The following is a 25,936-nucleotide window of genomic DNA, read 5'->3' on the forward strand; positions in this document are numbered from 1 at the left end:
ACTTTAGCATGTCATAAGTGCGGCTCTTTACTTGGACCAGAATTAACAGTGATAAATAGAAATGATGATGATGATAAAAGATGTCGTTTATGTGGTGAAGAAGATACCGTAGACGAAATCGAGATACCATATATCTTTAAATTTCTTTTAATACAACTAGCGTCCTGCAATATAAACATTAAATTGAAATTTAGGCGGGTGTAATGTACCATGAGAACATGCCTGTATGAAATGTATATCGCGTATACAGTTTTTCTCAACAGAATAAAATTTTATTTTTTTCTTTTTCTAAAATTCCAGAGAACAAATTCTATTCATAAGACTAAGATATTACACGATGAAGTTTATTACACCAACGTTTTATATTTATTTCATATTTGATCAATAGTTTCTTACAAAAATTAAGACTCCTGAGTAATCACCACATATTGAATCATAACGTCAGAAGCGAGAAATGACACGTTAATTTTTATTACATGCCATTTATAAATAAAGACAATTTGGATAAAAATGATGAGATTGCTTTAAATTTGTAAACATGAACGAAAACTATCCCTCTTGACAGTAAAAAGTGATAAAAGGCACGTGTAAGTAAAAATAAACTACGCATGCGCATTGAATAAAAGTAATGTGCCTTTTATCATTTTTTTACGATTATTTATTGACTGTCAGGGAGAGATAAGCATAGTTTTCGTCTATTTTTACAAATGTTTTAAAGCAATCTCATTTTGTATTATCTAAATTGTCTTTATTTATAAATGGCACGTAATAAAAATTAATCTGTCATTTCTCGCTTCTGACGTCATGATTCAATATGTTCTGATGACTATTCAGGAGCCTTAACTTGCACAAAGGAGAGATGGACTTAGCTATATATCTTCTCTTTTTTTTTTACAATAATATAGAATGGAAGAGAATATATGTATTTTGAATTTTATGTAATTTACAATAAGCGGATGATAATTATATCATGCGAACTATATAATACTCTCGAAACTTTCTCGAAATCAGAAAATTTGTGCAAGTTGCACGAATATTCAAGCTTTCGCTGACACTTGTACTCCAGGTTTATTAGTAGATGCTCCAGATGCACCTGTCTGTTCTTTCTCTAATTGTTTTCCAAGATACTCCCTAGATAATAAACACAAATTTGAGAAATATTTACAAAATTATTAAATTAAATTAAAAAATATCTAGATCATGTTCCGATATATTATCAATATTGAAACAATTGTTTTAGATATATACATCAAATAATAAAAGATGAGTAAAATTTTTTAAATTCTGTAACTTACCAATTATGTACCATAAGTTTTTGTACTGCAAGAAGAGCCTCGTATCTAACATTAGGATCTTCGTGTCCAAGAAGTTGCATTACGCGCTGTTTTCCACCAAGTTGTTCAATTATGCTAAAATAAACGAAACAATATTTTAACAAATTACAATTGTAGATAGAATTTAATACGATATTTCTATAAGTTAACATACTGCTTGCCACGTGGATAATGGCGCACATATTCGCCGATGTCGAAACTAGCCACGCTGAGGACAAGTGGGTCTTTACTAGTTTCTAATAGATGAACCAGAATACGCAAGAGTTCGTAATTCTTTTCGTTAAGACGACTAGCGTTCTCACGCCAGAATTTGCCCGATTTGTGAACAGGAGACCATTCTAGACGACCAGATTTCACTTCCGTCGAATATTCATCGAATGAACTTAGATCCTGCACAGATGCTTGCAGTTTGTCATTGAGGAACTCGATATCATCAGTGATGTCCTCGTCATCAAACTTTCGTTGACATAATATCGAAAGTTGTTTTAACACCTTGCATTGTACCATAGCGATGCAATGTTCCTTAGCTACTTGTCCATCTTCTACTTTCTCAATCAAATTCTGTTAATATAAAAAAAAAATACCAACTATGAGATAATTAAAATTAGCTATTTTTTACTCTATAACACAACTTTATTTCAAACTTACTCTAAACACTGCAAGTATAATACGTGTTACTTTTTCTTTGACTGAGTCGCTGAGTATATCAGCAAGAATGGGTATGACATTGAATCTGCAATATATCATGTAAGACAACATTGTAATAATTGAATATGATCTATTAGAGTATCTTCAGTAAAACTGGAAACAAAGGATATAGCTACTCACTTATTCATCTTTTCTGCCAAGAGAGGATTGAAAGTAAGTACCCATAAACAAAAAATAAGCTGATATTGTACTTGGAAATTTACTCTGCCAGACAGAACGCTGAGAAGAGTCGAAATTCCATCGACAGACACGAATGCAAAGCGATATTCGTCTATACGAAGCATCATTTGTAGACATCGTGCCACTGATTGAATGTACTCATTGTTCTAAATAAAATAAAATAAAAATAATATATACATATATTGTATATATTATTAATAATATATACTCTATATATGTATAAGTTTTTCTTTACAAAAATACGAAGATAAGAAACAAAGTGAATTTTCCTTCAATTTAAAAGATAAGCGTTTAATAAATGTTGCTACATGCAAAAGTACGATTGTAAAATAATTTTATTTTAAAGAAAGAGAGAAAGATTTAACATTTATTGAGAAAAAAAGTAAATTTTGTAAGTTTCAAAATTAGTTTAAGCTTTTAAGGAATTCGCATTTGTAAACGTAACATTCACATAAAATAGGCTTTTGTAAAACATAAATCATGCATATCTGTATTTTCAAACTTTATTCAAATATTGGCTGCGTTCAATAGAGAAAGCAGTTTTGCAACTGTTGCAAAATTCTTCAATACGATTGGTTCTTGCTTTTGGTTATAGATCTAAACGTATAAATCAATCATATTGAAAAATTTTACAACAGTTGCAAAGCTGCTTTCTTTGCTGATTATCAAACTTTCACCAACCCTAAGAGATACTTTTGTACGCAGAACATCATTAAATGTTCCGATGAATTATTAGTGGCTCGTTTATTGGCAGAATGTGATTTAAAAAAACGTACTTCACAATTCATTTAGAATAATAAGTAAGTATGCGAGATATTAAACATTTCGACGAATATTAGTAGCTCGCTTGTTAGCAGAATGTAATTTAAAAAACATACATCATGTCAATTCATTTAGAGAGATAATAAATAATACTACTGTGATTAGTCGTTAAAAAACCAACCGGGTTGAACAATTCGTGCAGTTCATTGGCCTCCTTGGCCTGCTCCACAGCAGTATCTTGTTCTAGTCCCGCATGCAAGTCTGTACGATCCTGAAGAGCATCGAACTAAAATCCCATCTCTCATTTTATTTTATCTATTACAAATTCTATTGTAATTTAAAATGCTCATATTTGAAGTTTGAACGCGGGAAGCAAAGTATCTAGTTGTCAGTCGCAAGACAATTTACCGTTTTATATGGTTAGTTATGCTTATATTTAATTTGCGACTCTAATATCAATTTTCCACACACTTTTATCACGTAAATTCTAATAATCTTCGAATTGCCACAATCCATCGGATTAGTATATTATAAAGGAAATATTTAATTAATTTCATAAATAATAAACAGCAATATCATAAATAATGTACGAGGGCAAGTCAATAAGTTCTTAGAAAATTTGTCAGAGGGCACTCGCAGTGCCATGTCATTACTTTTTGATAAATAGCATCTTTCAGCCGATTACTCAAATTTTGAGCGGAATTCATCGCGTTTCATTTCTGTAGATGATTAAAGTGAACAAAATTTTATATTTTTTTCCAAAATGGAAAAAAACGAGTTTCGTGCAATGATCAAATATCTACATATGAAAAGTTTAACGCCGAAAGAAATTAAAGCCGAGTTGGATAATGTTCACATCTGCACCAGCGTTTGCGACTATATACAATTGGGTGAATGAATTTAAAAGTATCCAGTCGTATATCCACATGTGATGCACCTCATTCGTGACGTCTAATTGAGGCTGCTACGCCAGAAATCATCGATAAAGTCCACGATATTGTTTTGACTGATCGATGAGTGAAAGTGCGCGAGCTTGTTGAGGCCACAGGCATATCACATGACACAGTGATTTCAATTTTGCACGAACAATTAGGTATGAAAAAGCTATCGGCAAGATGGGTGCCGCGTTTGCTCACTGTGGATCATAAGCACGACCGTGTGACGATTTCAAAACAATATTTGGAGATATTTCAACGTAATCTAGATGAATTTCTGCGTCGATTCATGGACGTTTACTGTGGACGAAACATGGATCCATTACTTCATATCCGAGACGAAGGAACAATCAAAACAATGGACTTTACCGAGTGAACCAGCTCCGAAAAAGGTGAAAACCATGAAGTCGACTGGAAAGGTGATGGCCACAGTTTTTTGGGATGCACACGGTATAATTCATATCGATTACCTTCCGTCGAAACAAACGATCAATGGCGATTACTACGCAGCCTTGGACCGTTTCAACAACGTTTTAAAGAAAAAACGTCTTCATTTGGCGAAGAAGAAAGTGCTCTTCCATTAAGACAATGCACGGGTTCACACGTCCGACACCGATGGCCAAACGAATTCCGCTACGAATTGCTTCCCCATCCAGCATATTCGCCAGATTTAGCCCTGCGATTATTTCCTGTTTCCAAACCTGAAGAAATGGTTCGGAGGAAAGAGATTCACCACCAGAGAGCAGCTCAATGTCGAAACAGAGGTTTATTTTGAAGGGTTAGACAAATCATATTATTCGGACGGCTTGAAAAAGTTGGAAAATCGTTGGATCAAGTGTATCGAGCTGAAAGGAGACTATGTTGAGAAATAAAAATAAATCGATAAAAAAAAATGTGTTTTACTATGTTTTTCTAAAAACTTATTGATTTGTCCTCATATCAATTAAATTATATCAATTATATTAATATATTATATTAATATATATTATATTAATATAATATTATATTATATATTATATTAATATATTAGGTGTTGGAATTAATTCGTAGCGTTTTTTAATGAAAGAATGTTATTTATTTCACATGAGCATTAAAAAATACATTAATGAAAGTACTTCCCATCACTTGTAAAACGCTACGAATTAATTCCAACACCTAATATTATAATATAATTAAATTATATAAAGTATATAAAATTTTAAATCAGTGTTAGTAAAGAAAGCATTAAACTCTTAAGTTGTTAAATATCATTTTCATTAAATATAAATATGAAAGAGATGCATGATTATTTAAAAAAAAACCGTGTCAAGTGTAAAGATGCATACAGACGTGAGCATTTTTGCGCGCACAAATAGTTTGTGCGATCCGTCGCTTGTCGGTACATTAAATCAGGGAGGGATCAGCAGATGGGCACTGCCCGCGGGCAATAGTTGAACGCGCTGGGCAATAAATTGAACGTCTTTGAGTAATAAATAATATGAGGAGAAATAATAAAATTGTGTCACATGGAAGATGCATTTTCTTTTTCTTGTATAATTTCGATTCATATGTAAATATGTAATAAAAAAAAAAGATAATTAAACAAATAATTAGAAAAATAATTTTTATATAATTTTAAATTCTTTTGTATTATGTATAAAAGATACGTATTTTCTTTCTTTTTTCAATCGCTGTTTGATATATTAGAAAAATATTAGGAATTGAAAAAGAATTAGAAGAACAATTTTTGCTTTGTTTTTAAATAAAAACTACTGGTTAAAGAAATGAGAAAAAATATACATAATCATATACAATAATAAATGAAAAGTATATATAATTATATATAGAATATTATATTATATATGACACAATTTTATTTTTTGAACAGAAAAAATAAAATTGTCACATTAAATAATATTCCATATATAATTATATATATATTTTATATATTAGGTATTGGAATTAATTCGTAGCGTTTTTAATGAAAGAATGTTATTTATTTCACATGAGCATTAAAAAATACATTAATGAAAGTACTTCCCATCACTTGTAAAACGCTACGAATTAATTCCAACACCTAATATTATTATATAAGATAGGAAAAAAATCGATACTCCTGAATAACTCGGAAAATATAAGTTTTCTAGAGAAATGTTTCAGACAAAAGTTATAGGGCTTAAAAAGACTATGTTATCCAGAACATGATCCAGAACAATATTTAAGAGGTTTTAGCCGTTGGTCGGACATCTTGCGTAATGCCAATGCCAGCGGTACTGTAACTTTCAAGCCTTATAACTCGAAAAGTACTTAATGAAAAATAACTTTATTATAGTTTTGAAAAGCTCTTGACACCAGCCATTAGATTCTGATATCAAAAATAGGGTATTTCATTTAAAAAAATCGATGACTTTGACTTGATCTTGGCGATGCCACTCGAAGTGAAACTAATAAGATCAGTAAATAGATCTTTTTAAACCCTATAACTTTTGTCTGAAATATTTTTCTATAAAACTTATACTTTTTGAGTTATTCAGGAGTGCCGACCTTTTTTCCCCACTCTATATACGATGTACATTTTTTCTCATTTCCTGTAGTTTTTATTTAAAAACAAAGCAAAAATTGTTCTAATTATTTTTCAATTTTTCTTAATATTTTTCTATGTCGAACAGCGATTATAAAAAAGAAAGAAAACATATATAGACATTTTATACATAAACAACACGAAGTCGACTAAAAGTCGACTATAAGTTGACTGGAGAAGTCAAGAGTCGACTTCAAAGTCAGCCTGAATGTCGACTCAGAGGACTGTAGCGAAGAACGTTATTGACTTCGTTTATGGCGGAGTGGGAAGTCTTCGTCAGCGAAGCTTCGCTGTATGAAATGGCACCTTTACAGTCGACTAATACTTGACGAATGCGTCAAAAAAAGTCGATTAACATTCTAAGTCAACTGAAAGTAGACTGGAGAAGTCAAGAGTCGACTTTTTAGTCAAATCCCCTATTCTGTAACTGTTTTATATGCCTACCGACAGTTACAGAATAGGGGCACTGAATGTCGACTAATAGTCGATTAATAGTCGAGAAATATCTCGAAAACTATTAATCGAGCTAATAAAAATTGACAAGTTATCGAATAGTCAACTTTTAAATGGTTAATGTTCCATTTTTTTAAGTTAACTTATTTAGGCATTGCGATAAAAAATCGTTTTTACGATCATCAAACCTAATAGGTTAAAAAAATTGAATGTAAATTAGAAGTAGCGTTGGATTAATTTTAAATACGGGCTAATGCTCCGCCGCGTGGCCCTCACGCGGCGGCGGTCGGAACTCGCGCCGGTCGATTTATAGTTGACTAAAACATAGTTGACTAACAGTCGACTGTGCTTAGTTGACTTTTAGTCGACTTTCAGAAGTGAACTAATAGTCAGCAAATAGTCGACTGCTGTTGATAAAACTGTTGAAAGTTGATTTTAAGTCAACTGAGAACAGCCGACTGACAATGGACTTGTCATAATCGACTGTAAGCCGACTGAGAAAAGCCGATTATAAGTCGGAAAACAGTCACTCGTGTTATGTAGGTAATGCAAAAGATATTTCAGAAATATTAAAAAATATTCTTTTATACAAATTTAGATAATTCATAAATAATATAAATAATAACAATGTATGTTTCGAATAAATGCTTCTTACTTATACAATAATATACATGTAATATTCTTACTTATAACAATAATAACACTTAATTCGTAAATGATTGACGATTACAATTTTGATATTCTTTGCGAAATAAGTGAGTTGTGAGTAAAGTGAGTAAAGATTGTAGATATGCGCAATAGTCGGGCATTCGCAGGTGCCCGCGGATGCCTATGCCCAATTTCAGCATTTTGCCGATCCCTGCATTAAAAGATTTTCGAAGCGGTGCTTAGTTTGGACGTGTCCGAGGAATGAAAACGCCGTGTGCGAACAAAACCATAGAATGGTTCTAATGAAAGAGCAATTAATAGACGAGTATGAAAAGTTACCGGTGCGATGTTGTGGGATTCTAAACATTCATTCCACTTCCATAGCAATAAAAAGGTCGATGCTTGACAAGTAATTGTGAGAAACATGAACATAGACGTATTAGCAAAACAAAAAATTAGCAGTTTACTTTTCTTTTTTCGCAGAGAAAAAATGACTAGAAAAAATATTAAAACAAAAAAAAATATTTATGCGCAAAATAGTATGTATGTATTACAATGTATGCGCTGCAGCTGTTACGGCTATCCTTTGACGACATTTTGCTATTTATTCCGGCGAATGATTGGAGCATAATTTTACGCGCATAAACAATACGAATGGATATCGAAAAAAGTTTCCGAGCATTCGTACGCGCAAATTGTTTGTGCGCATAAAAATACTCACGTTTGTACGCATCTTTAGATATCTCAATTACTAAATACACGTTGCATGCAATTAAAAAGGTTTTCAATTATGCCAAGGCAGGTCAATAATAGACAAAGCAATTAATACTACATTAGTTCTTAAACATAGATTATTTGGCTAAAACAAATATATGCATTTTTCAATGGTAAAACTTTCTCTCTACTTATAGTCAGCCCTAAATGATCTTGACCTTGATTCTCAAGGAGATCGAAGTCACTGACCTTTTCCGTCGCTCGTTAAAAAGTTATGAACAAAACAATTTTTATGAATAGTACGTAATTTTCAAACACAAGATACATGTTTCAGCAATATTTTCCTTTGATAGAGGGAGATGGGGATAGACTTTCGCGTGGAAATTCGTGCGCCCCTGAAGCAGAGGAGGGGGAAGGGGAGATGGATAGAGCTCATACTGCATAGAGCTCATACTACTAGAGAGGAAATGCGAAGGTCTAGTCAAGCAATGAGTGGAATGTGTGAGCAAGACTAAGAGATAGAAGATGTATATTTCTGTCCTGCTCAATAATTTTTCTTCTTTCTGCACATGTGCCAAAAGAAGATAGAAGAGGATAGAAATACATTTTCTGTTTCTCAGTCTTGCTCACAGCTCGACGTCTGTATTCTCCCTCTAGTAGTATAAGCTCTATGGGTGAAAGTCGCTTCGCATGGAAAGTCGTACTGCGCCTTTTGGCAGGGGGGGGATGGGATGAAACTCGGCTCGCGTGGAAAGTCGTGCGCTCCTTGGCAGGGAGGCAGATGAGATGAAACTCAAGGGAAAATGCTGTTGAAATATGTACTTTGAGTTTGAAAATTATATACTATTCATAAAAATTGTTTTGTTCATAACTTTTTAATGAGTAACAAACGACAGAAAAGGTCATTTGGGGCTGACTGTGTAAAAGGAAAATTTTATTCATTTTCTTGAAAAAAATAGATTCAAAAGTTAAATGCAAATAGTCTGTATTAGTACATTTTAAATCATATCTATATATTTAAATTATATTTTAAATCATATCTATATTTAAATATATTATAAATATAGAATACACACACACACACACACACACACACACACACACAACACACACAACACACACACACAACACACACACACAACACACACAACACACACACACACAACACACACACACACACACATATACAGGGTGGCATGAATATACGGCCCCACTCGTCCTGAGCAGGTAGTGTGGACTAAATTGAGTAGAAAAGTCCTGTACCATTTTGTAATGCTCGCATTAATTAACGAGATATTAACGTTTAAAGATAGCCAAATACGCGCGTCCGCTCGACTTACTATTGTCGAAGGTACGGCCCATCGAGCGCACGGCACGCGGGCCGCGAGGAGTGGGAATGACCTAGCAGGCGCGCCGCGCCGTTTGAGCTTAGATGCTCGCGATGATAAGCTCCGCTCCTCGTGGCCCGCGCGCTCGGTGGGCCGTACTTTTCAATGCATCGTGAGTGAATTACTAGTATCTTGACCATCCGGATCACTTAATTTAACGTTGGACTCTTCTTCTGTGTGGGGATCCACACTTCCTGAAGCAGGAAGTTTATTAATCATCCATCAACTCTAGAGAACAATTGAAAAATCGAATCGGGGCTGCAGTGCACCAAATATTATTAGATCAACTTGGCTGCAATACGAACTGTTCGTACTAGATGCAATGCTTGCATTGCTGCAAGAGGTCAACATTTTGAACAATATCCACATTAAGCAAGTGAATAAATAATGAGAAAGTACAAAAATGAAAACTACGGTTTGTCTTTTTTGCGATTTCTAAAATGATGCAAAAACGAGGATATTTCTACAGGACGTTTTTTCTTAGTTTATCGATCCCCTACATACATAAGTTTTGACATTTAAATTCCAAACATCCTGTGTATATGTACATATATATATATAGGTTATATTCTCTAACTTGGCCATCTAAAATATCTCCGTCATTTTTAATGATGAGAAAATACCAAAGGAGAAAGTTGTTCGATTTGAAGGAGCATATATTATAAGTAAACAATTTTTTTCAAAATCATATTTTTTGAGATTCAAGGTCATTTCCACTTTTTAAAATAGAACTATATGATTTTTTTACACAATATGATTATTCCTCTAATTATTCTGCATATAAAAGTATTAAAGTAGAGATATTAAAAACAAAATATTTTATATTTTATTGTGGCACATATTTAAGTAATTCATAAACTATTAATTTTTTGATAATCGTATCTTAATACTTCTATGAACAGAATGAGATGAATCAATTAGTGAAAAGGAAATACATAATTGTTTTAAAAAAATATGTATGCCAAATGGATAATTTTTTAAATAAGCACATTAACATTTTATGTTAATATGTGCCAATAAAGTATAAAATATTTAATATCTCGTAAACTATTGGTTCTTTGATATCTCTACCTTAATACTTTTATATGCAGAATAATTAGAGGAATCATATTGTGTAAAAAAAATATAGTTCTATTTCAAAATGTGGAGATAACCTTGAAATCTCAAAAAATATGACTTTGAGAAAAATTTTTTATCCATCATATTGCGTCCGTTCTTAGTGTAAGTAATAAGGATAAAGATTTTTGGAACTATGTAGGCAAGTTTGATTTCGTAAGCCTATGTGAAATATGACTGGAAGAAAATGAATAGAAAAAAGTTGAGGAGAGGTTACCTAGTTCATATAAATGGGAATGTGTATATGCACATAGAGAAAAGAAAAGAGGCAGGGCTAGAGGGATTTATAGTAGGCGTAAAGAAAAACTGGGCAGAGGAATCGAACTTGATATATAAAAATAATGGAGTAGTAATGTCGACTATACGAGGGCAAATCAATAAGTATCCAGTAATGAAGTTATTAGTAATGAAGACGCAAGCTTTTCACACAAATTTTTTTTATTTTTCAACGTAATCCTCTTTTAGGAGGATACACTTTTCCCAACGCTTCTGTCATTTTTTTAACCCCTCAGAAAAATACGATTTGTCGAACTCTGCAAAATAGGCCTCTGTTTCGGCGATGACCTCCTCATTCGACGTGAATTTCTTTTCACTGAGCTATTTTTTCAAATTTGGAAACAAGAAGAAGTCATAGGGGGCTAAATCCGGAGAGTACGGTGAATGCGGCAGCAATTCGTAGCGCAATTCGACCATGCTTTGAAATTGATAATCGCATCCGCTTGTTATCCACCGTGAGCAATCGCGGCACCCATCGGGCCGACAGCTTTTTCATTCCCAAGTTATCATGCAAAATATTGAATGCCGTTCCGTACGATGCCTACGGTCTCTGTTATTTCATGCACTTTCGTTCAGCGATCAGCGAGAATTATGTCGTGGACTTTTTCAACGATTTCCTTAGTAACCACGTCTGCCGAGCGGCCTGGGCTCCTCATCAAAAACAGACGAACGACCACATTTGAATTCGTTGAACCAATATCTGACGGTTGTCATAGATGGTGAAAAGTTCCCATAGACGGCATCCAACTTCGTTTTTATTTCTGCGCACGTTTTTCCATCCAAAAATAAGAAACGAATCACGGATCGATTTTTTTTCATTGTATCGGAAAACATCAAACACGCTCACTACGAATTGCTGTCAAATCAAAACTATTGCATGAATCACTTTGAAATTTTGTATGGCGTCATTTGAAAGATGATAGTACACGATAGTAATGCCAACTTGTATCAGCAACGTTGCTTGTCTTGAAACACGGGTACTTATTGATTTGCTCTCGTAAGTATAGGAGAGAAGAAGTTGTAATAATATCGATATACAATAGAGGGAGCTGGAAAAATTTAGAAGAAAAGTTAGAAACAATTCTAAGGGACATGGAAATAATGAGGAAAGTAATAGATGAGGATTTTAATGTAAGAACAGGTGAACTGGATAGTGTCGTGTGGGAAGAAGAAGAAATAGAAAGGAGAAGACAAAATGATAGGAAACGGAGGAAAAGATGTTTGAAAAGGGAGGCAGATGTATGGAAATTTATAAACGAAAAAAGAAGTAAGAGGATATGGAGAGATAATAACATTGAGACAGAGGAATGGAGGCAACATTTTATGAATCTTCTAAGTGATACTGAAGTGGATGCACAGAAAAAGGAGAAAATGGAAGCAAGAGATAGAGAAGAAGGACAAGAGATGGAGGATTTGAAAAAGGAAGAAATTAGGGGCACTAAAGAAGATGAAGAACAAGAAAGTCATGGATATAGAATTCCGATGAAAGCATGAAAATATGCGGAAGGTACGTTATGAAAGGATATGATAGAACTATTAGGACAAGTTTGGAGACAAGGAGAAATACCTGAAGATTGGAGGCAAAGTATTATTGTGCCATTATATAAGAGAGGAGAATACAGAATCAGTAGGAAATTATAGAGGGATATCGTTATTGTGTACAGTGTACAAATGATATGATAATGGAAATCCTAAGAATTAAATTGGAAGAAAAGGTAGGGAAGAAAAACATAATCCCGGAGATGCAAACAGGATTCAGAAAAAGCAAGTCGACGATGGATAATATATTTGCATGAATCGTTTGATTCAAAAGAGCAAGCAGACAGAAGGTAGGGAGAGGAAAGTATATGCTCTCTTTACGGATCTGAAGGTAACTTTCGACAGAGTAGATAGAGATGTATTCTAGGAGTTACTAAGGAAATATGGAATCAAGGAGCAGCTGATAAGGAGATTGGAGTATATATATGAGGACACGGAGATTACGGTCAGAACAAGCAGAGGTTTGACAGAGAAGTTCCAGACAAGAAGAGGAGTTAGACAGGGCTGTGTCCTGAGTCCATTCTTGTTTAATTTGTATATTGCGGGCCTTGACAGAGAGTCACAAAATAGAAATATAGGAGGAGTTGCGGTAAGTATTAGGTGTTGGAATTAATTCGTAGCGTTTTTAATGAAAGAATGTTATTTATTTCACATGAGCATTAAAAAATACATTAATGAAAGTACTTCCCATCACTTGTAAAACGCTACGAATTAATTCCAACACCTAATAGTATAAAGATGGAACTTAGCGTATGCAGACGATATAGTGCTGTCAGCGAAAAATAGGATCTCTAGAGAGATTGAGGTGCAATGTTTTAAGTACTTAGGTACTTAGCTTCATTTTTTAATAGAAACGGTGATTATGAAGATCATGTAATAGAATTGAGCAGGAAAGAGAGAGCGGCAGCCAAAAAGGTATGGGGTTTAGGGGAAAGATTGTGCAGAAACAATTTTATAAGGAGATACTATTTAAATACCTAGTACAAAGTGTTATGGAGTATGGAGTGGAGATCTGGGGGTGGGAAGAAAGAAGTCTGGAGAAAATTATGTTAAATTATGTGAGATGAATATTCAACATAGAGTTTTGCACTCCGAGATATGTGATGAGAGAATTAGTTATGGACAAATTAAGGATAGGTTGGAGAATAAGAGTCACGAGATACGAGAGGAGATTAAAGAAAAAGAGGGAGGATGGCCTACTTCGGTATTGTTGGAGAGAAAAAGAAGAAGATAAATGAAAAGATATATATAATAAAGAAAGAGAAAGGTTTTATAATAGGAATGGATGGGATATAAATGCTAGGGAATTAGGGATGAAAAGAAATGAAGGGAGGTTAGAGGAGAGAAAGGGATGACAAAGACAGCGAGAAGATAGTAAAAGGACTGCGAGATACAATGAAAGGTACACAGAGTTTGATACGGGGAATAGATGTCCCAATTATTTAAGAAAGGAAAATCTATGTACTTATTGGGAGTGGGCGAAGGCGTGCGAGGTTTAGTTAGGTTTAAATGGGGGAATATAGAGAAAGGAAACAAATATTGGCTAGATAAGGAATATAGGGAATGCGTATTTTGCGGAATAGGGATAGATTGTATGGAACACTATGTGGAGGAATTAGATTCAGTTAAATGTAAAATTTTATGTAAATTAGAAAGAAAAAGGAGAAAAGAGACCAGGAAAAGGAAAATGGAGACAATTAGCGAGGTAAAGGACGGGGAATAATATATTTAGGCAGGAGAACAAGGTTGCGTCTAGAAGTGTGTGAGACATAGTTAGAAATGCTGTGATATAATATTAGGAATTTATATTGTACTGCGACGTATTATGTATAGTTGTAGCTATAAGTCATACTATTGTATTATGTAGTATAGTATTAGGTGTACAACTTTGCTTCCGCCGTTTTCCTATCGATGGCTTTAGCGGTAAGTGGTGGTCGAAATAAATAAATCATAGACGTCATACAATAAACTTGGGCATCTGTCAACATAACCCCATAGAAACATTAGTCGATTTGTGTCTGCATTATAAAGTTATTCTCAATTGAAAATGTCAGTTTATAAGCCAAATTCTCGTCATTTGCGGGAAGTTTTAATTTTCTGCCTCAATATGAAGAAATTTGCGGCTAAAGTTTATCGAATGCTCTCAAATACTTATGGTGAGATCGCTATTAGTGAAAGAACGTGTCGTGAGTGGTTTCAACGCTTCAAGAATGGTGATTTTGATGTCGAAGACCGGCATAGCGGTGGAAAAGAGAAGATTATTGAAGATGCAGAATTGGAGGCATTACTTGATCAAGATTTGTGTCAAAATCAAGAAGAATTGGCACGATCATTAGGAGTGATTCAACAAGCCATTTCAAAACGCCTCAAAGTCATGGGAATGATTCAGAAGCAAGGAAATTGGGTGCCGTATGAATTGAAGCCGAGAGATGTTGAACGGCGTTTGTTTGCTTGTGAACAGCTGCTTGAAAGGCAAAGAAGAACGGAAGGGATTTCTGCATTGCATTGTGACTGGGAACGAAAAATGGGTTCATTACCATAACCCCAAGCGCAGAAAATCATGAGGAGTTCCCGGCCATGCTTCCACGTCGACGGCCAAACCGAATATTCACGGCTCCAAGGTCATGCTCTGGTGGGACCAGCTCGGCGTAGTGTATTATGAGCTGTTAAAACCGACTGAAACAATCACAGGCGATCGAATGCAATTGATGCGTTTGAGCCGAGCTGAAAGACAAACGGCCGCTATGCAAAGAGAGATACGATAAAGTGATTTTGCAGCATGACAATGCTCGACTCCATGTTGCGAAAGTGGTCAAGACATACTTGGAAACATTGAAATGAGAAGTCCTACTCCACCCGCCGTATTCTCCAGACGTTGCTGCCTCTGACTATCACTTGTTTCGATTAACGGTACACGGCCTGGTTGACCAGCACTTCCAGTTTTATGAAGAAGTAAAAAATTGGATCGATTCGTGGATCGCTTCAAAAGATGACCAATTTTTTCGACGCGGGATTCGTACGTTGCCCGAAAGATGGGAGAAAGTAGTGGCCAGCGATGGACAATACTTTGAATCATAAATAACCAGTATGTATAACCAGTTTTTTACAATAAAGCCTCGAATTTCAGAAAAAAAACGGCGGAAGCAAAGTTGTACATCTAATACATGCTATGATTAGACTGTAATATGTAGGACTGTAATAAACATTATAAAATAGAAAAACATACGCTGTAATATTTAGAGCTGAGATAGAATAAAGTACAATAACGTCGATAAATAGAAAACAAGAATAAATAAGAATAAGAATAAGAAATGAAAATAAGAATATTAAGAAATTAATTTTTTTTCTTTTTTTTAGAGTTAGGTACTACAGGGTGGGCCATCTATTGGTACGTTTTTGAATTTCGTCGTATGGCAACACCGAACGAGCTACAGACCCGAAATTTTGACAGTTTATTAGTCATACCGTCCGCGGCACGAAACAACATGTTTTCTCTTGAAGAGCGTTTTGAAATTTTAAAAACTTATTTTCAAAGTCAGTGCTGTGTCGCCGAAACTGTACGAATTTTGAAAAGAAATATGGGTCGTGATAGAGCACCCACCGAAGGAGCTATACGCAAATTGGTGAGGAAAGTTCGTGAGAAAGGGATGTTAGTGGATGACAGAAGTGGTCCCAGAGCTCGGACAGTGCGCACACCCGAGAATATTGAGGCTGTGGCCCAAAGTGTGAGACAGAATCCGACGACTTCAACTCGACGCCGATCGCAGCAACTGAGCATTAGTCGCACCAGCCTGAGGAGAATACTGCACAAAGACCTCGGATTATTCGCCTACAAGATCCAGATGACTCAGGAGTTGAAAGCAAATGACCATCCGCTTCGATATCAGTTTGCTGTGTGGGCTATAGACCAGCTCAATAATGACGTCGATTTTGGTCGAAAAATCATCTTTTCGGACGAAGCTCATTTCCATCTCGGCGGATATGTGAACAAGCAAAATTGCCGGATTTGGGGCTCGGAACAGCCACACACAATCGTAGAGAGACCAATGCATCCTCCAAAAGTCACAGTTTGGTGTGGATTTTGGAGTGGTGGCATAATTGGCCCATTTTTCTTCGAAAATGATGCTGGAAACGCCGTTACCGTCAATGGCGAACGCTACAGAGCCATGTTGACCAACTTTTTATGGCCTCAAATCGACACTATGAATGTGGACGACCTTTGGTTTCAACAAGATGGCGCCACATGCCATACAAGCCGACTTACCATCGACCTTCTGCGCACCAAGTTCAATAACCGCATAATCAGCCGTTCAGGAGATGTCAATTGGCCTGCGCATAGCTGCGATTTGACACCGCTGGACTTTTTCCTGTGGGGTGCCGTTAAAGACCGATGTTATGCGGATAATCCAGAGACAATTCCAGCTTTGAAAAACAATATTACGACTATTTTGAGTGAAATTGGCGCCGAGGTAGTCCAAAATGTCATTAATAATTGGGGTGACCGAATGGCATACTGTAAGGCCAGTAGAGGGAGCCACATGAACGAAATCGTTTTTCATTCTTGACGCGGATACTTTTAGCTTCACAACAAAAAAAAAATTAATAAAAAATATCAATGTATGCTCATTTGATCGCATTTTTAAAAACGTACCAATAGATGGCCCACCCTGTAGTAGTGTGGAAGGATGAGTGTGGATAAGGAATTTATGTAAACCAACCTCTTGGCTATGTAAATGTTGAAGTGTAATAAATTCTATTCTAATATGCCCGTTCGAATCGAACAACTTTCTCCGTTGGTATTTTCTCGCATCATTAAGTACGCACGCACGCACGCACATTCTCTTAAAGTAGTTCAATATCTTAAAAAAATACCAGAGTTTCTTCAGATTTTTTGAATTTTAATCTGTGCCACCGGGGAATGGGTAAGTAGAAAAACTTTATGGACAAGGTTTTTCCGCCTACCCGTGCCCCAGTGGCACAAGTCATTAAATGTTTAAAAAACGGTTCATATTTTGTCGTTGTTACAAGGAAGTGCTTCCTTATTAACAGTTCTCATATTCTATTAACGTTTATATTATATCGACATTGACTTTATATAAGTTTGCAGAAAAATGTACGTGCATATCTTTCACATATTTCACCTTCAATTATTCCACACAATTCATCTATTATATGGATTCTACACAACCATTTCTACATAATTTTAAAAATTTTTTATGCTTCGACATCATAACTCTGGACTGAGAATTTCTCCGATTTAAATACTCAGATTGTCCTTTCTCGCCGTTAAACGAAGAATTGGTTCGACACATGGTTTTAGAATTCGACTTACGACATCATTACATTTGAAATTAATAGAATATGGTTGTTTTTCATACGTTTACTTCGAAATGAAGATGAGATGTTCTTCAAGATATAACACATCCGAGCATCTTTATTAGTTTTATTAGTTAGTTTTACTACGCGATAATTTACTATGCGTTAATTTATTTCTTTTGTACGAGATTTCATGACATCTTCGAGCATCAATTTTATGCGTTAATTTTTTATTTGTGTAGGATTATTATGTTCATAATTTATATTCACGGCTGATGAAAACTAAGTGAAGTCGAAATGTTCCGTGAAATTTATATTTAGATTCAAATAAAATACTATCACACTGTATATATAGCTCGTTATAATTTATGACTTGAGTTAGTTTCTATATTTAATTGTGTGTAAGTTATACGAGCATTAACAGTGTCATTAATTATTAATTTTATTTTGTGATATCTTTGTTCAAAAAGTCTGAAAAAAATTTAGTATATTTAGTATTTTTTTTTAAGATATAAAAACACTTTAGGGGGAGTCCCGATTAAATTTCAAAAATTGTTAAAATACCACCTTAATATAATATATAAAGTGGAGCATTTTAATCGCCCCAGGCGAATTTCAAAAACTAAGAGAGATACAAGAAAAAGCTTTAGGTTTTCTTGAGGGAAAAAAGGTGGAAAAAACGGATTTTGGAATGGGAAAGGGGGGAAGGGGGAACACTATCAAGGTCAGGTTAAAATCAACGAATTTTTAAAATGAAATCCTCCATTTTTTATTGCATATTCTTGTAATATACCTCGAGAGTTTTCCAAAACACTATAATTAAATATTTTTTCATGAAGTACTTTTTGAGTTATAAGGCTTGAAAGTTATAGTACCGCCGACATCAGCATTACACAAGATGTCCAACGGCTCTCTTGAAAGTTATTCAAGATCATGTCCTGAATAATATTCATTAATATCAAGGTCAGTGGAGATTGTTTCTCTTATTTTCATTTTTATATAAAGATGAATTTTCAGTGCAAAAATGAAAAAAATAAGAGAAACAATCTCTAATAACCTTGATCTTAACAAATGTTATTTACATTTGTGTAATGCTAATGCCGGCGGTACTGTAACTTTCAAGCCTTATAACTCGCAAAGTACTTAATTAAAATTATTTTATTATATTGTTTTGAAAAGCTCTCGAGGTAATCTACAAGAATATGTAATGAAAAATGGGGAAATTCTATTAAAAAAATTTAAAGTTAACTTACCCTGCACGCCTCCCACGCACGCACGCACGCACGCACGCACGCACGCACGCACGCACGCACGCACGCACGCACGCACGCAAGGTATCCCGAAAGACGCGAACAACGCTTAAGGGAAGATTCCTGAGATCATTTTGAGATGAAAATTCTAATATCAAAATGTTGAGGCTATAATAACTTTTGAATTACAAGCGTTTAAAATTAACGAATCATATTATCTAAAGTTGGCGCGCTTAAGGGCGACACAACGCAAAGTATTAAACTTGAAAACTGACTTATCTTGAGCAATCTGATCGCATGTAGTAAAATCAGATTGAGCAATCTTGACTTCTTTGAGGAATTGTTTTTTATTAATTAATGATTTATTAATTGTTCTTTATATTAATTGTAAATTTATTATTCATAATTAAAAATTTTATAATATTTGCACATAAGTTCCCAGTTTTTCCGGATTCTTTTAATAAAATGTTTAAAGTGCATTTGAGAATGAGTTTAAATTGAATATTAACAATAGTATATAATTCTACATAAAGAGCTACTAATTTCTGCTAGTTAAGATATGAAATTGATAGCAAATTGCTCAAAGAAGTCAAGATCAATCCGATTTTGCTATGCGTGACCAGATTGCTCACGATAAGTTTTCGAGTTTAGTACTTTGCATTGTGCCGTCCCTAAGCGCGTCAACTTTAGACGATATGTTTCATTAATTTTAAACGCTTATAATTCAAAAATTTTTATAGCCTCAACATTTTGGTATTAAAATTTTCGTCTCAAAATGATCTCGCCTTAAGCGTTGTTCGAGTCTTTATGGGATATCCTGTATATATAGATAAGAAAAATTTTTTTTTAATCGGCCTCTCAACTCAAAAGTTTCTATTAGGTTGGTGCAAAAATAATATCAGTTCTTATTGTTTTAAATTTTAGTACTTTACTGTACAATACCGTTACGTTCAACTATGTTCATGTATCATTTTCACACACGCGCGCGCGCGGACGTTCCGCTATATTCATTGTATTCATAATTTTGTTCTCGGTATTACTTTGTATTAAGTTACTATCATTATTGAAAATAAAAAAGAAACAATTCCGAGCAATTTTTTTATACGAGTTCAAACTAGGCTCTAAAACAGCAGAAAATTAATGAAGCATTTGGCCCGAAAATTACAAACAAACAGATAGTACAACGATGGTTTAAAAAATTTCGTAACGGAGATCAGAGATCTTGAAGATAAAAAGAGTCGCGGACGGCATATAACAATAGACAACGAACAAAGACAATCATTGAATTGGCTCCATAAAAATCACTCGAGAGGTTGCCCAGCAATTGAATGTTGATCAGTCAACAGTTGTTCGTTTAAAACAAATCGGAAAAGTAAAATAAATAAATGGATTCCTCACGAATTGAACGAAAATCAAAGAAATCATCGTTATGAAATCTGTTCTATTCTTATTCTGCGCAACAAAAATGATCCATTTTTTGATCGCATTATACCATGCGATGAAAAATGAATTCTTTACAACAGGCGACGATCTGCAATGATTGGATTATGATGAAAGACCAAAACACTTCTCTAAGCTAAAATTGCATCAGAAGATAATGGTGACCGTTTGGTGATGTTCAATAGAAATCATCCATTACAATTTCATAAAACTAGGCGAAACTATCACGTCACAGAATACTGCCTCGAAATTGACAAAATGCATCAGTGATTACATCAACGTCCAGCATTAGTCCATCGGAAGGGACCGATTCTGTTGCACGACAACGCTCGTTCACATGTTGCACAACCGACTCTGTAGAAACTGAACGAACTTGGCTACGAAATTTTGCCTTACCCAGCATACTCACCGAACTTCTCGTCAACCAACTATCACTTCTTCAAACATCTTGACCACTTCTTATAGGAAAAAATCTTCAATAACTAAGCTGCTGCTGAAAATACCTTCACAGAATTCATCGATTCTAGAACTCCAGAATTCTATGCTAATGGAATAAAGAAATTTGTATCTCGTTGGCAAAAATGTAGCTTCTAATAATTCTTACTTCGTATTCTAATAATTCTTAATAAAGTGTATTATGAATTTAGTAATGATATTTACTTTTTTGAAGTTGAAGATAAAAACCAACATTATTTTTGCACCAATCTAATATTTTATGCCAAAAAAAAAAACACCTCTAAATTTTTATCCAAAAATATTAAGATTTAGAAATCGCTAGTAAACGATTTTTAAATCAAAGTTTCGATTTTCCTTAATACATGTTTGATTTGATGCAAAAATGGCTTGATCTGGATTTTGTGGTATTATGTTTTTTTGGTCGCTTTTTTTGGTCGGATCGGAACATGATGCAACAATACATTTAGCTTTATGATATACGCCTTAAGAAATACAGCCAGATTAATGTGAAAAAAATGACCAAATTTTGAGTTCAAGGACGATTTTCGCAAGGTTCAAGCGTTCAAATGGGTCGTTAGTCAAATATAGATTAGGGAAAACAAGATCCAGTTGTAATTTTCCCGGGGCCTCTTACGAGGCCTTTAAAAATTGCATTTAACTAAATTATAAAACATTTTTAAGGATAGAAAAAATTTTTTTACAAGTTCTAAAGTATATCGTTTTGTGTGTGTTTTAACATCCAAATGCCTTAATTTGATAACACTCTTTATTAGAAAATTTCATAATCTAGTTAAATGCAATTTTTAAAGGTCTGTAGGAGGTCCCGGGAAAGTTCTAACTGAAAAGTGAATATATAATACAATATGATTTAATTAATTGAAATAACTACATAAAATGTAATTATTTTTTGATAAAAATTTAGGAGTGTTCTTTTAGCATGAAATAGAAGTTTTTGAATTGAGAGGCCAATTAAAAAAACATTTTTTACCTTGTCATTCTAATATATACAGGGTGTCCCTAAAATTCGGCATCACCCCCCATCCTGAGCAGGACTAAACTGAGTCGAAAAGTCCTCTATCATTTTGCAATTTTCGCAATGGTTAACGAGATATTAATTACTAAAAGTTGCTAAATATTCTTCAATAATTTTTTACTCAAATACTATCAATTTTACAGAAAAACTGCAAGAGACAAAAATTATTTATTTTCTTCTCATAGAATTCTACGAATTTTTTCAGAATTTTTTATCAACTTTTTAGTACTGCATTTTCTTATTTTTATCACGAGAAAATACGGTATTAAAAAATTCTGAAAAAATACTCAGAACTTTATGAGAAGAAAATAAACAATTTTTGTTCTCTTGCTGTTTTCTGTAAAGTTGATAGTATTTGTAAAAAATTATTTAAGAAAAATAAATTCAGCATTTTTTAGTAATTAGTATTTTGTTAACTATTGCGAAAATTGTAAAATGATAGAGGACTTTTCGATTCAGTTTAGTTCGCTCTATCTATACAAGAGTGCTTTGTTCAAATTTATCAGACACCCTGTATGTATGTATACAATACATTATCAATTTTTAAGCTTTATTCCTCCATTAAGAAAAAGAATTCTGACTTCTCTTCAGAATATTTACCGTAAAAATCTGCATATAATAGTATTTTTCAATGGCAGAACTAGTGCGCACTCAATGCATTTTAAAGCCGTTGTACATAAATCGAAGTAAAGATACATGTATGTTTAATAAAAATATAGAAACGAGTTAAACCGTGAAATCCTCAATACATTTTATTATATTATTTGATAAAATGTACTTTAGGCATTTTATCTAGATTATTCAGATGCTTCATTTTTACATTCAGAGAGTAGTGTACAACGGCTTTAAAATGCATTTAATGTGCACCGAGTGCATTTCTGCCAATGAAAAACGTTATAATTCTATTAATGTCAAGAAAAAAGTAATGAAAAAGTAACTAAAAAAATTCGTTACATTTTGTGTAACAATAATGGTAACGAGTTATTTTTGTAAATCAATAATAAGTAACGATAGTTACTCTTTAGGAAAAAGAACGGTAATGGTAACAGAGTTATTTTTATGAGGTAACATTGTCAACTCTGATATTTGGTTAAAGTGATTATTATGAACTAATATCCTGGAACAAAAATATTTATAAAATAAGTGATTCATCTTATTATATCGATAGTTTCAATTTCTCGACTTGTGCAACATGCATATAATAATCTATTAAACTTACGCTAAGTTTCAATTGATCCTTGAGCCATGTTAAATAAAACTGAAGATCAGTTTTCTCCATGAGATCGTGACTCCAGCAAGCCAACTTGGCTATAATACGCGATGTCATATTCATTATAAAGCCATCTTGTCTGTTCAACAAATTGAGGAATGGTCCCCAAACAGATTCTCGTTTGCGCGTGGAATGTTCGCGAAAGATTTCTACGCGACTACGGTCCTCCTATACATATAACAACTTCTGTTAATAAATGGAATTTTTATTGAAAATATTAAAATATGTTAACAAAAACAAAGTTTTATTTAATCTACTAAGTAAAACAATCAAAGATGGTATTATTTTATTCATCTCCAAAAAACTCAAGTTTTGGAGAGTTAAAAAATATGTATTAATACATATTTAATGAATATATGTATACTGAACAAACTGAACTTATGATTTTTGAGTATTTCTTTGTTTAATATTCAAATAAATGTTAATGTTAGTTCATCATTTTATTTGAATATGTAATTAAATAATAATAAATACAATGTAAATATTAAGTAAAAAAATATTAATAAATTTTACAAAAAAACCCAAAAATAAAAAACTAATAAACTCAATATAACTTCAATAAACTAGGCTTTTTTAAAAACATTCAGATTTTTTTGCTGAAAACAATAAGTGTATAGTTATACCTGTAACATATCATCAATCATTGTGAGAATATATTGAATCGTCTGATCTTTTGAAACATGACCGAGCAAATTGAGGAACGTTTTAGCTGCCTGATGTGAATTCTCTTTCAGTTTATTCTCCCTTGTTTTAGCATCGCTTGAGTCAAAGGCTGCTATAAAATCATAATCTTCCTTTGATATCATTTGTGATCTATAAACATCAAATGTTTTCAAATGTTCAAACATTTTTTGCATGGAAAATTCCGTATGCTGTTTGCTAGTATCCTCAAATTTAAATATTATCAAGTTATGATCAGAGTATATCCTAAAATTCTTAAACTGGACTTGTCAGATATAATTTAACACATATATTCATATATAATTACTTACTGAAAATAATTACTTACTGAAAATACGATTGCCAATTAATTCGTTGATTCCTAATATCGGCAGCTTGCTGCTGGAGCACACTTGTAGCTGCCAACATATCTGTAAAATCACACAAATCGTTATTTAAGTATTAAGCATAAAATATAAGAGCTAGTAAAATAAACTTCGAGTAAATAAGATACAAGCAAGCGTATGCAATTAGGATGATACAATTGTTAAATAGCCATAAAAATAAATTGCGTCGCTGGGAGGGGCACTGTCACACGGACGATTCTTCTTCATGTAGCGATCGTAATTACCAATTTTTTCGTCTGGCAATGCCGGAATCATCTGTTTGATACTGTTCGCACGGTCCACCATTATTGTCGATATTTTACGTCGATTCAAAAAATAATCTCACTTGGAAAGTCTAATACTTGTTTCTTCTTCTCGTTCTCCTTGTCTTCTTCAGCTGTTCGATCACAAGACCACACGAATATCAACTTGACGTAACAGAAATTATCTCGACGTCACGAATATCACTAGGTCTATTGACGTTGTATGAAGTCCCTAAATATTTTTGCACAAAATGAAATAAGGTTTGTCCGCATCGCACGCCCCAACATGTTAAAGGTAAAATCACATGGTGCGGAAAACGACTGCGGAATAGAGAATGCGTCATAGAAACACCCAATCAGCGTTCTTCTGCGCTATTCCGAATAGCGCTATGTGATTTTACCCTAAGGGTGAACCTTCCCATAAAATATAATTAACCCTTTCACCTACAAAATTGTGCGAGATTCGTGGTAAAGAAATCAGGCCAAACATGAGTATCACGGGTGAGAGCCGTAGTACGTCGTTCGTACAAAGCTTAATTTTTTTTTAATTTGTAAGAGAAAAGTATGGCAAAAGGTCAATAAAATTAAGTTTTACTAAAAAATTAAATCAAATTTTTTCGGAGACGCTATATTGTGTAAACTGTTATATTTGTATACGATAAAGTATTCTCGTAATAAAGTTTGAATGTGTGTGTGTGTGTGTGTGTGTGTGTGTGTGTGTGTGTGTGCGCGCGCGCGCGCGCGCGTGCATGCATACGTGCCCGCGTGTGTACATATATTATTAAATTACAATTTCACATTTAGTTACAATTTTCATGCAATGTACAATATATTTTTTCATACGTAATTATTCCATTACAATTTTCATATAGTATTTAATCAATTATTATTTTTAATTTACTTATTACTGTTTAATATTATTATTATTATTATTATTATTAATATAATTGAATATTATTTTTATATAATGAGTTCATTAACATTATATTATATTATTCTATAATTTTGATTTAAAAATATACTCACTATAAACAATTTTCATGACACAACCGAATTATATCTTTTTGTTTTAGAAAAATCATTTTGTAGCTTTATAAAAACTCAAATTTATAAGCACCTTTTTAATCCACACATGACGGCGAGTCATGTGACCTGAGACCCATTACATCAGACTACAAACCCATGCACCGAAATAGTGGAACGTGGAATGAGAACAAAACTAATAACGAGCATTCCGCAGTTTTCGTTA

At 33.7% G+C, this 25,936-nt stretch overlaps 3 protein-coding genes across 6 annotated transcripts in view; 2 read left to right on the forward strand and 1 right to left on the reverse strand.

The window, feature by feature from the left end:
- Positions 1 to 294, forward strand: part of RpI135 (RNA polymerase I subunit Rpl135) — a 45,167-nt gene extending 44,873 nt beyond the window's left edge. For both annotated transcript variants that reach the window (XM_011051221.2, XM_011051220.2), the window contains exon 16: positions 1 to 294. In XM_011051221.2, the coding sequence (XP_011049523.1) occupies positions 1 to 204 (204 nt within the window). In that variant the 3' untranslated portion in view covers positions 205 to 294.
- VhaSFD (V-type proton ATPase subunit VhaSFD) lies at positions 251 to 24,884 on the reverse strand. Of its 3 annotated transcripts, none has more exons than XM_087404813.1 (10): positions 24,670 to 24,884; positions 24,388 to 24,469; positions 24,002 to 24,191; positions 23,328 to 23,546; positions 3,166 to 3,255; positions 2,163 to 2,368; positions 1,983 to 2,067; positions 1,489 to 1,895; positions 1,296 to 1,409; positions 251 to 1,131 (listed from the first exon to the last, which is right to left on the reverse strand). In XM_087404813.1, exons 1-10 carry the CDS (start codon positions 24,728 to 24,730, stop codon positions 1,038 to 1,040), a joined length of 1,548 nt encoding a protein of 515 aa, XP_087260939.1. In that variant the 5' UTR covers positions 24,731 to 24,884; the 3' UTR covers positions 251 to 1,037. The 3 variants fall into 3 exon arrangements, with proteins under 3 accessions (XP_087260939.1, XP_087260938.1, XP_087260940.1); XM_087404812.1 differs by having other exon boundaries at positions 3,166 to 3,270; XM_087404814.1 differs by lacking the exon at positions 3,166 to 3,255 and having other exon boundaries at positions 24,670 to 24,883.
- On the forward strand, positions 11,976 to 12,755 carry LOC147910094 (uncharacterized). The gene has a single exon (XM_087404815.1). It carries the CDS (start codon positions 12,167 to 12,169, stop codon positions 12,566 to 12,568), a length of 402 nt encoding a protein of 133 aa, XP_087260941.1. The 5' UTR covers positions 11,976 to 12,166; the 3' UTR covers positions 12,569 to 12,755.
- Positions 24,885 to 25,936: the final 1,052 nt, after the last annotated feature.

Source organism: Acromyrmex echinatior, chromosome 3, assembly GCF_024713525.1.
Source record: "Acromyrmex echinatior isolate Ae372 chromosome 3, ASM2471352v2, whole genome shotgun sequence".
NCBI classification, from domain to species: domain Eukaryota; kingdom Metazoa; phylum Arthropoda; class Insecta; order Hymenoptera; family Formicidae; genus Acromyrmex; species Acromyrmex echinatior.